Source organism: Poecilia latipinna, unplaced genomic scaffold (genome assembly GCF_001443285.1).
Source record: "Poecilia latipinna isolate Pla-1442-1.1 unplaced genomic scaffold, P_latipinna-1.0 Scaffold3827, whole genome shotgun sequence".
NCBI lineage: Eukaryota > Metazoa > Chordata > Actinopteri > Cyprinodontiformes > Poeciliidae > Poecilia > Poecilia latipinna.
This window is the reverse complement of record NW_015116443.1, coordinates 1-11,397: the sequence shown is the minus strand read 5'-3', so window position 1 is coordinate 11,397 and position 11,397 is coordinate 1. Positions and strand designations below refer to the sequence as shown.

The following is an 11,397-nucleotide window of genomic DNA, read 5'->3' as shown; positions in this document are numbered from 1 at the left end:
TACAAAATAAAATTTAGAAATAAATGTAAATATCGTTTTAGAATATTGACGTAAAACTTTGAATAATGATTTCCATATTAACTGTATATTTATAGATCACTGCTCTAATAATATTTGGATTTGTTTTTAACTTAATGTAATTTAAGAACTTATTTTCAGTTTTACTGAAATGATGTTATATCTGTAGTTGTCTGATAACTTGTTCATTAATTGACTTTGGCATTTAAAGCCCTATAGAAATCTGTCTAAAACCTTGTGTCCTGAATTTTAGGGGTTAGGGTGCCCTCTATCGTACAAAATGCTGATTGGCAGGATAGATGGCTTCTCTTGAGTAAGATCAACTTTGTTTTTCTCTGACCTTTACGCGTTTTGTCAGTATCCAATCAGAATTCGTCGTTGGCAAAAAAGACCCGCCCTTACCACCCAATTCAGCCAATTGATTTTCAGTACAGTGACAAATGGGAGGGGCTATTTTCAGAAATTCTAAGGTGTTGTCATCCGCTTTCTTGGGTTTGGTGTTCAACGTTGGATAGATAATATTGACAATGCGGCTCTAACAGCATTACTATTCCTTTGTTTCTGTAGGTGGTGGAGGGGTGTATTATCTATTTCTCTGATACAACGTCAAAGAGAGATAGCTAAGTCACCCATAAGTCCGAGAAAACTCCACTTTGAACAGAAAGCTAACCTGTTAGCTATGGAGGAGAGGAAGGAAGAGGGAGAAGCTGAAATCCAAGAACACGGCCCCGAGCACTGGTTCTCAAAATGGGAACGGCAGTGCCTGGCAGAAGCTGAACAGGACAATCCCAATGAAGAGGAAAGGGAGCAAAGTCAACAGAAACTGTGGCATCTCTTTCAGAACTCTGCTACCGCCGTCGCACAGCTTTACAAAGGTGGGCTTCACACTTCCCCAAGTTCTTCTTTGGAGCTAATGCTAATCAGAGCTAATCCTAACGGTGTCGTTTGGCTGATAGACACAAAGGGTGCTCTTACTAATTGCGAAATCAAATTCATTTTAACATAATATGCTTTCAATGTTGTTTTGTAGCAATGTATTAGGTTGTTTCCCTAAATGAAGTTTAACTGTCAATATTCTGTGGTAATATTCTCAATATCGTGACCCTGAGGATGACTGAACAGCTGCTAACGCTAGCCGCTAACAGCCGGTCACCGTGTCAGACCGTCAGACAGCCTCGATAAAATGTGTATCACAGTGACCTCGGCTGGCAGAGCTCCTAAGCGTAACGATTCTAACCCAGTTATGTTTTATTTAAAAACAACGTTTAACTTAGAATTTCTAAGACGTTCGGTCTCTCAGTTTGGACAAATGTTTTAGTCTTCGCGTCAAGTTATCTAGATTGTCAAAATGGCGATACTCAGGGAGGGGGTTGAAAACAACAGCTGTGTTGACGCTCAAATGCTAAGAAAATTGTTGCAGGTTAGGCGGTGGATATTTGTCAGTTGTGACAGAGAGAAGGATTATTCTAAGTGACCAAAATGCAAACCTCCAAACAGTGCAATCAGGTTGTCTAATGACTCCCTTGTTATTCATTGCTACCACAAAATGGCGAAGGGATTAACATAAATGTTTCCGTATTTAAGTTTATGTTCATGTGAAAGTGTTTCTGTCTGAATTAACTGTCAGGTTTCCCGCACAATTGACAAATAAAGGAATGATTGAAGTAGGTATCTTAGTATAATTTTCAGAGTAGTATGATTTAAAAGAGTATTAAAAATGGTCATGTCAAGATTGTGGGTTTAGATAAAAAAATAAAGACATCAACATAATTTAAAACAAAAGTTTCTGCAGTAACTTTTGTTTAAACGCATTAAAGGCTATGGCCAAAAACAAAATATTCACCACAAAAGTTAAGTACAAAAGTATTTTTATGAAACTTATTTTAATTCTGTGAATGACTCTAGAAAAAGCAAAATAAATAGATGTAAAAACAATTTCTTACCCATATGTGATGAGAATTTCTCACTTAAAATGTGATTACTGTCATGCTACCCATAACAGCTAAGCTAAAAAAAACCCATAAAACATAAATAGAAAATGTGACTATGCATTTACATTATAATATTTCTAACAAATGCTTTTTATTTGCTAGAAAATATTTTTTCTTTAAGAATGTTGACTATAACCCCACTCTTTCATCACCTATTTGACCTCAATTTATGAATGTGTTTGTGTTGTGATTAGAAAAGTGTGTTTTCTTGTATCAAATTAATAACATTTGTCTAGAGGAGCATGAAAATACCATATAGCAGACTTTTTTTTAAATAAGTCTGTCCACTTTCTGATAAATGAAACATGGTTTTAATTGCCCATAGTCTTATGAAAATCTGTGTCCCAAACTAGACTGAAATCTAGACAAAACAAAATTCTGTGTATTAATTGTCAAAACTTTATCCCACAATAAAAATCGAAAAGCCCTTAATTCCATATCCAAAATTCTAAAACACAGTGACCTGAACATCAAGTTGATTTGACCATTTTTTTATGTACCTATTTAGATTTATTTATTTTTTATTTCTTCCAAAATTGGTTTGATCCTTTGATTATTTTGTATTGTACAAATCTTCTGGATGAAGTCTTCAACACAACATCTAATTGCACTTTTCTGTAATATTGTTGTAAGGTTCTCATTTGACATATCAGCAGCAGGGCAATTCAGTGTGCACCAAGCAAAAACAATTTTGGAGGTGCTTTAGTGCTTAGCGGTGGCTCTTACCTTTGCGTTGCTGTCGACATGCTCCTTGTCAAGTGGTGAAGTCAATTGAAGCTTGTTATCTTTTATTGTGACTACACATAAAAAAACTTTTCAGTTTACGGTTATTGACTTCTATTCAGGGTGAGAGGCTAAATGAGGCAGATGCGGTTTTTTTTTTACACCTGAAAACATGGGCCAGAAAAGTTTGAAATTAACTATGTAACATCAGTCCTGTACAAGAATGACAGCAGAATTCTGGCAAGTTGTACACAATATGTTTGGAAAGTAGAGATTTAATTGATGTCATATAAAAGTACTCAAAAATAATTTTTAATATTTTAATGGTAAAACCAAACGCCTGGGTGGACTTAGCCCCGCCTTCAAGACGCAGCCCTCCCTCGCGACTCCCTCACTCAGCTCCTTCAGAGAGCAGAAATTAGCAAACACCTGATGGATCTGCTGAGCCCATTATAGGAGCTACTTGTCTGTGTAACTCTGGTAAAAAGGTTGTTAAAGCATTAATAAAGGAGCCATCTTGTGATGATTACCTGAAGGCAGAGTTTCAGAAAGATCAGGAGTTTTTAAAGAGACAGAGGCCCAATTTCACAGCATTCTTCTTAAAGACTAAGTTTTTGTCTTTATATCAGAAAATGGGTCTTTGTTTTTCGAATGTTGATCTTCAGAACCCTTCATTATTTTGAAAGAAGTACAAACAACAAGTCAGTGACTTGAATTGAAACTCAAGCCAATCATCCTTCTATATTTTCATTTTGTTTCTCAGGGGAGTTGGAAGTTTACATTCCCTAGATGATAATTGTAATATCTGGATTTGGAGGAAGGTGAAAAGAAAAATCAACATCAGATACTGCCACATGGTTACTCTTTTGAAATGCTCTTCACAGATCGTGTGTGCCAGCAGCAAGGTCTGTCCCTCTGGGTGCCCTTCCAGAATGCAGCCACAGCTGTCACTAACCTGTACAAAGGCAAGTAACAAATGTCTTCTTTTTTTAATTACCCCATTTTGTGCATCATGACCAGATTTAATAAAAGCGATAACCGTTTTGTTCCATTAGAGAGTGTGGAGGCCCACCAGCGGAGCTACGACCTGGGTGTTCATTTAGGTCACCAGCGCAGGAATAAGGAGGTGATTGCATGGGTTAAAAAGCGACGAAGAACTATTAGACGAGAAGATCTCATCAGCTTCCTCTGTGGTAAAGTTCCACCTCCGCGGACAGCTCGCGCACCGCCTATAGTTGCTATGGTGTCTGCAAGTCGGCCATCACCGCCAGAGACAGACAGCTCTGTGGAAGCAGATCTGCAGCCTTTCAGAGAGGCTATAGCCCTGCATGGTGAGCGAAAATGTCACGCTCAGTGGGAAACTGTTGCAGTATGAAGTCATGTAGAGTTCGGTCTGACATTGTTGTATATATTTATTTTTCCAGGTCTGAGTGGTGCTATGGCTAGCATTTCTGTGCGCTCCGGTCCTCCAGGTTCCCCGACACACCCTGCCCAGTCTCTCAGTCGACGAAGGAATGGTCTTCACGACATGGACCTGAACACCTTCATAGCTGAGGAGATGGCACTTCATTTAGATTCTGCCGCCACTCGTAAACGAGGCTCTGCACCCCACAGTGACGTCATCACAGACTCACCCACTCATAAACGGAACAGAATGCTGTGAACTGAACGTCGAATCCTCAGCTGTCCTCTCCTTGGTGGCCGGTCGGACAGACGATGAGGACTGATGCCTTGGCCGACCATCAAACTCTTCCTCTTTAGTTGCAATGTTACGAATAAAGAAAAGCTTGGATATTATCAGCCTGCATATTTATCTTCTTCCTTATTTTTCCACCCCATTTTTCTTTTTTGTAAGAAATGTCACTCATTCTCTCCGTTGTAAAGTTCATTTTATGATTTGTTTTGCCCTCAGTATTCTGACACAAGCACTCATTGCTCTTTATATCCTTAAAGTGCAGAATGTTGCATTTGAATATTTCTCATTGTGCTTATTTTTTCTCCAAATCAGATGAACCCAATTTATGCCTTCTGTTTTCAGCTTGCATCCAACCTCTTCCTGATTCATACTCTTTTCTGCAGTGCAGGCCAGCATCGGGGGTCTTCAGAAGTCTGAACTGCTGCTGCTCTTTGGCTTGACTTGAAAACGCCACATAGATTTTACTCTCCTGCTGTTTTGTGTTAGCCTATTTGACAGCAGAACTGCCACTCTTACTGTATCGTATGTGTCTCTGCCTTTAAGAAAGCTGCTAGAGTATCTGGTTGTGGTGCAACAGTGAGCGTGTGTGCGTACTTGTTTCCTCTTTTATTGGCAACATCCTACTGTTTACTCTTCATTTACTTATTGAAACAAGGGTTTATTGCAGCACATTGGTTGAATTCACACAAACCAGTGGGCTGATGGGATTGTTGTGTTCTTAACAAAAGATTCTTTGACAAAATCCCCTCATTCTGTGTTATTAGCAGTTCTACACATTAACTGCACTACCATCCATCAACAGAAATGGCTATTCAGAGTTTCTAATTCCATATGGATGCATCCTGGTTCTTGCTGCATTACAAACAGTAACAGTGGTCAAGATTCACTTTTGACCTGCTTAATGTTTACATTTAACCCATAGATAGATCATAGTATTGTCATTTTTTGTTCCTTAATTTTCATGATGTGCAACACTTTCACACTTGTGATTTCAGCTTTAAACCTAGAAGGGGCCGGTGGCTGTGAGATTATATTTTGTTTAGCCAGCTCATGGAATAATGGGTGTGTTAGTTTGGCAAAAACGCTTGTTTTTTGCTGATTTCACACGCTGTTTTGTGATACAATCTTGTGTAAGCATGTAAATATGTAGGTGCAGCTATGTGGTACATATTGTAAAAAGAAGTGCTAATCCATTGGGAAATCCTTGTACAATGATTCTAAAATTAAAGAGAATACAAATGTTTTTGCTTGTCTATTTTCTTTTATCCATGCAAGGTAGACTTTGAAATTAATTTCTTAATCTTTTTTTTCTCAGAAAAGGCATGCAGAGTTAATCATTTACAGAAGTTTTTAAGCTAATACCTTCTTTATAGACATGGCTACTTTATTTCCCAGTTACTCTAAGGAAGAACGTTTAAATAAATTTCAACACTACAGAGTTGTACAAAAGAAGTTGTAAACTGTAGTTCAGCTGTTTAACACATGATGGCGACACGTGCTCTATTCTAGGAAGACAAGTACATTTGTGTAAAACCATTTATATACATGGTAATTGGTGTTTACTACTGAATAGAAGTCCCAGGCCCCATACGTTTATCAAAATGTTGCTTCCAAGATGGAAATCCTAATGAAGTTAAAGTGTTCAAAGTTTTTTTTTTTTTAATTCTTTTTTTATTCAATTAAATTTTTGTGTCATGTTTCTTTTCATTATGCAGTCTTTGTATTTTTTTCAATTGTTTTACTTAAACCACTTAAGAGTTTCCTATGACTCATTTTGGGCATAAAAGGACACTCAAAGAATAGAACTTTATTCTGTCTTTTCACAGCTGACCGATTTAAACAAAAGAAAAAATTCAATTGTTTCTTTAGACACATTTAGATGGCAATGTGTATTGAAAATATTTGTTTCTTTAGTCAAATCTACAATTATTTTGGCCCATACAGTGTTCTTGCACCAATGTAATGATTTCCAGAAAGCTAGCAAAAAACTTGAATAAATGAAATGCTTTATTTCCTGCCATATTTTTTTCCCCTTTTTCCTCATTTTCAGGTATACTCTCTCCAGACAGTTTTGTAATGTCAATTTCAGTTACTTTACATAATAATGTAATAATAATAATGTTAAGATATGACAGCTTTTCTGACAATCTTTCCAGTATTGCCAACACCCCCCCCACCCCTCCCAAAAAAAAAAAAAAAAATCTGCCTTTTTCTGCCTGAATAAACATAATAAATTATGTTTATTTGAAAATCTACACATTGAAATAGGAAAAAGAATGTTAACCACAACTTAAAAGGGAAAAATAAAATGGGTTCTTTAGGTTGTCTATCATGCCAAGTACTTTATTTGTTTTATGCTCCTTTTTCATGGGTCAATACAATTCCCATTATTATACAGTTTCACACAAAAAGAAGTTGAATTAAAAATAACCAAAAGTTACTTAAGGCTAAATTCATCATCTACAAATTTTGTTCAAAGTACACAAAAAACTAAATAAAGATTGCTGTATATCAGGCACATACATGATATAAAGGTACATGCCTGCATATTATATACCACGCCGCTTTCATCAAAGATTAGAAAATCTTTTTCTCATGAGATATTTATTTACTACTTGTTTTATTTTTTTTCTTTCCTAATAACACCATACGGCGTGTTGGGATTTTAATTTCTCAGTTTATAATTAGCTCAATAAATTGTATTTTAATTCTATTGCCTGTCAAATGCATGTATTAGGATTATTTATATACCTGTTGGCAAATCTACAAGAACAGAAAAGTCATGCAAGTGTGAAATACTGAGATATTAATTTGAACTACAGAAAAAACGTTTTTAAGTGCTCTAACAGCAATGTTCACTTGGTTAATCCCAGATGCATTTGATGTTACTCCATTCAGTGACTTGCAGCTGACATAGTGATAAACACAGCTGATGAGTAAACAGAGGTAGTATGTACATGCTGACATCACCTAGAAAGAGACACCAGTGAACACAAAAAAAAGTAGTTGAGCCATTACTCCTCCTGCAGTATCCCCAGCCATTCCCAGGCTAGGACCTGTGGTTTGAGAGACAATTGAGTAATGTTCCTCTTGGACTTACATCGGTGGAGAAGTAGATAATATCTTTACTGTTGTTATTGTTATGGGCTTTTGGCTGTCAAGTCCACATGTATGCTGTGGAGCAGGGGAAAATGTACTTTGGTGTGTCCTGAGGCATTTTGTAGTGTTGCTATGGTAGCATGGGGTACATTAACAGCTTTTAAATGGTCTCTGATTCCTATGTAACCAAAACAAGAACCATATCCACATTCTTGAGACAAACTTGAGATTGTTTCCTATGAAGAAACAAAACCTTTCTTCCAATTTCATCAATGATGTTCATTGACTGAATCTCAGGTTGTAGACATGGAGAGGACAATTTATATTATAGGAAAGTTCTGTTCAGCAAAAAGATGAATTGCCAAGTCTCAAGTGCAGAAGTTCAAGCATCATTAAGTCTTGTTGACATGTGTTGGCAGAATAAAATTGGTAGTTGGACTGACCCTTGCACAGGCGGTCTATTGCTGACAAGAAAGAACTTAACTGAAAGGCAAAGCTCTTGATTTACAGTTACATCCTGAGAAAGTTTTGTCAGTTACTTGTGTAAGCATTTTCCCTCAGTTTGAAAGTAATGAAAGGTGGATCATTGGCATGTTAGAATCCTACATGGTAGTTGTAGTTTGTTGTGATGAACAGTCAATGCTTCAGGAATGTAGCTTGCCAATATCTAACACCAGCTATCACAGTTTCTGTCTGCATAGAGTCAAACTAATGGTACATCAGGAAATCTAATGAACGCCACCAAAGTAGTATTTTCACTGTGGTGAAATTTCCAACTAGGAAAGTTTATGGTCAATAAAATTAAGCTTTCATTGCTCTGCTCAAAGGAAAAGTTGGAGGGAATGTAGTTCCCTTCCAATGCTGGCCTTACATTTATGTTATTGTTGGTGTTAAATATTCTTGAACCATAGATCCTCTCACTCTCTGTGACTCTGAGAAGCCAGTGGATATCTTAGACATTACAAAGTAATGTCCAAGCTTCATAATGTTAAAGAAAAATGTTTTTTATAAACAGGATAATAAAATTATCCTGGGCACAGGATAATAAAATTAAAATGAACTTAAAATGAACTTATAGAATCATTTTCCATAAGTTACTATATCATTCAGTAACTTATAGAAAATGATTATTTATTATTTACCATTTAATGATATACAATACTGCATTTTGTTTTTCCTTTCTTCTTCCCATCACCTTTGCTCCATATATTTACAGATTCTTGAGTTTCTAAGCCTTAAAAAAATATTTTTTATTCCAGCTAGATTACTAAAAGTGACACAAGTAATACAATGTTTCAACTTATATTAAAAGACCTAAATGTATTTAAAAAGTAAGTCATTCTATCTGGAAATTTAATAAAAATTAAATTCAGCTATATAATTAAATGAAATTACTTTAATGTGACCACATGGCTGGCCCAGAGTTGTATGGGGTGTTAAGCAGAATATGATTTAGGGGCCCCACTAGCCCAGCTCAAAGACAAAGATTAAAGTTATAACATCAAATTGTCGCTATTATAGAATTTGATATAAAAATGATATTATCAAAATAATAATGCTGCAAAAACTTAAAAAAGAAACTGTACACTTTGTTTTTAACTACCTTTTCTATTATTGTCAATGTAAAAGGCAACTGATGTACAGACTGATGATGGTGTTACCGGAGACTGATGTACAGTCTCCTGTACATCAGAGTCCATTTGATCCTGGGAAGAATTCACCAGAGTGAAAAAACAACAGAACCATAAAGATTTTATATATATATATATATATATATATATATATATATATATATATATATATATATATATATATATATTAATTTTAAATGTTATTTTTTAATATTTTCAATTATCAGTTATTATTTTCAGTTACTGGTAATTGTTTCTGTTTTTCATTCTATAGTCATATAACATGGATGTATTTCGTTATAAATCAAACTCAGTAGGGTTAAAACTATAGAGAGGGTGATTGGTCGGCAAATGGATTGCTATGCAAGTTAACCAATAAGATGTCAGAGTTTCTTCACTATGACACTGTATTAATAATAAAAGAAAACAAAAATGACATAAAATGGATAATGATAGGTATTTGTATGCTTAACAAAATATTCTCAGAGTAAAAAATGTAAGTAACACATGTTAAGTTTACTATGATTAGTAGTTTCTGAAGCTTGGTGCAGTATTTTGATTTGCTGGTTGTGACTGGATGTCATTGTGTGAGATGTAAATACACACACAACACACTGTTCTTTTTTCACAATGAGTGTTGGTGTGTTGTGTAGGACAGTGGTTAGCAGCCAGCCGACATAGAGAGGCCACAGAGCTTGACTTGAGCTTGAGTCCCCTCCTTGGTTCATCTGCCTCATGTCTTTTTCCCCTTCTTTCTGCTGACTTTCAGTCAGTTACTGTAAAATAAAGGCCATTAGTGCTAGAAAATTGTTTTTAAAAAAGATATGCATATTTACTTTAGTCTTATTGCACATTTAATGTGAACCTCTAAAACACAACTCTAAACTCTAAAGTGTTTAGAGTTTTAACTAGTGTTAACAGTTTTAACACTAGTTACAGTTTTAGAGGTTCAAAGGAAAGGTTGGAGGGAATGTAGTTCCCTCTAACCTTTCTTGGCTCGAGTGAGCACCCTCGAGCCAAGAAAGTGGCTTGTATTTTTGACCCCTTTCTTGGTATAGCATTTTACAAAAGTGAAAATACTATACCAAATAGTATATATATATTTTTTTGAATACCTGCACTGGTATTCAAATAAATACCAGTACGTGTCCTGCTCTGCAAGAACACCTTCCAAGATGCCCAGTTTGAGTGAAACGGCAAGGTAAAACTTTAGAGGTGTATGGCCAGACTGGAGTCCAATACGCAGGGGAGTGGAAGGTGCCCCCAGTTCAATCCTTCAACTATAACTCCGTCTTTGCTGTCATGGTTACTGGTGTATGAAAAAAAACTTTTATAAATAAACAAACAAGCCGGATGACATAATAATTTTTTCACCCAAAAGAGAAAAATAAATGTTTTCCCATTTCATAGTCAACCTTTGCAGATTTTTGCTAACACATCTCTGATCTGATAGCACCTGCGCAACACACAGTTTAAAAGCCCCACTATTCGAACCTAACTGTGGTTTGACACTAAATCACAAAGAGCTACCAGCAGGAACTCCAGTCAAGAAGCAAGTGCAACACACTCAAAATGCCAGTAAAGAACTTTCAGGTCAACAGCCACACTTGACTCCACAAATTTTGGGTTCACCAAAGTAAAATACTCAGTTTGATCTGCCCGTCCATCACCATATAGTCGAATCAAGAGCAGTAACATTGCACAAAAGTATCTGCTCTGTCTTTCGGCTACTAACACTGAACAGTTGTTTTCTCTTTTGGTTTCAGACTCTAAAGGCTCCTGTTTGATGGAACGATTGAAGAGAAAAAGAGCTGACCGCAAGCTGCTTCACACTTCAAAAGAAGCGCTGCGTTTTTAAGCGCATGCATGTGTGTGAGGGAGGGAGAATGTGGGATAGAGTGAAAGAAAGAAGGAGACATGATGAGAAGCAACAAGTATCTGAATGTTCCAGAAAACCCCTCGAAGATGGCCATCTGGACTGCATTCACACACACTCACAAACACAGAGACATATAGGTGTCTCCACGGACACCGTCTGGTCTGAGGGACAGAGCTGATGGTGCAGCTTGTGAACCATTGCATACAACATATCTGTATTTCTGTTCTTATTAGGACCTTGCATTTGCTTTCATTCATTCAAATATGCTCGTTTGTGTCTAACCCTGGAAATGATTAATACATGTAGTAATGGGAATTTTTCCCCCCCGTGAAAAGTTATTCTGTTTTTGTTATTTCATTA

The 11,397-nt window shown here is 36.3% G+C and overlaps 1 protein-coding gene across 2 annotated transcripts; it reads left to right on the top strand.

Annotated features, from left to right (window-relative positions):
• The first annotated feature begins 383 nt into the window (after positions 1-383).
• hapstr1b (HUWE1 associated protein modifying stress responses b) lies at positions 384-5,671 on the top strand. Of its 2 annotated transcripts, XM_015024828.1 has the most exons (5): positions 384-488; positions 586-893; positions 3,617-3,697; positions 3,788-4,063; positions 4,157-5,671. In XM_015024828.1, exons 2-5 carry the CDS (start codon positions 698-700, stop codon positions 4,393-4,395), a joined length of 792 nt encoding a protein of 263 aa, XP_014880314.1. In that variant the 5' UTR covers positions 384-488; positions 586-697; the 3' UTR covers positions 4,396-5,671. The 2 variants fall into 2 exon arrangements, with proteins under 2 accessions (XP_014880314.1, XP_014880313.1); XM_015024827.1 differs by lacking the exon at positions 384-488 and having other exon boundaries at positions 495-893.
• Positions 5,672-11,397: the final 5,726 nt, after the last annotated feature.

What these genes read in the sequence shown, in the direction of transcription:
- hapstr1b (XM_015024828.1), top strand. Translation starts at nt 698, where the DNA reads ATGGAGGAGAGGAAGGAAGAGGGAGAAGCTGAAATCCAAGAACACGGC. An exon ending in CGTCGCACAGCTTTACAAAG is followed by an intron (nt 894 to 3,616) that starts GTGGGCTTCACA and finishes TGCTCTTCACAG; the next exon opens with ATCGTGTGTGCCAGCAGCAA. An exon ending in AGAGGCTATAGCCCTGCATG is followed by an intron (nt 4,064 to 4,156) that starts GTGAGCGAAAAT and finishes TTATTTTTCCAG; the next exon opens with GTCTGAGTGGTGCTATGGCT.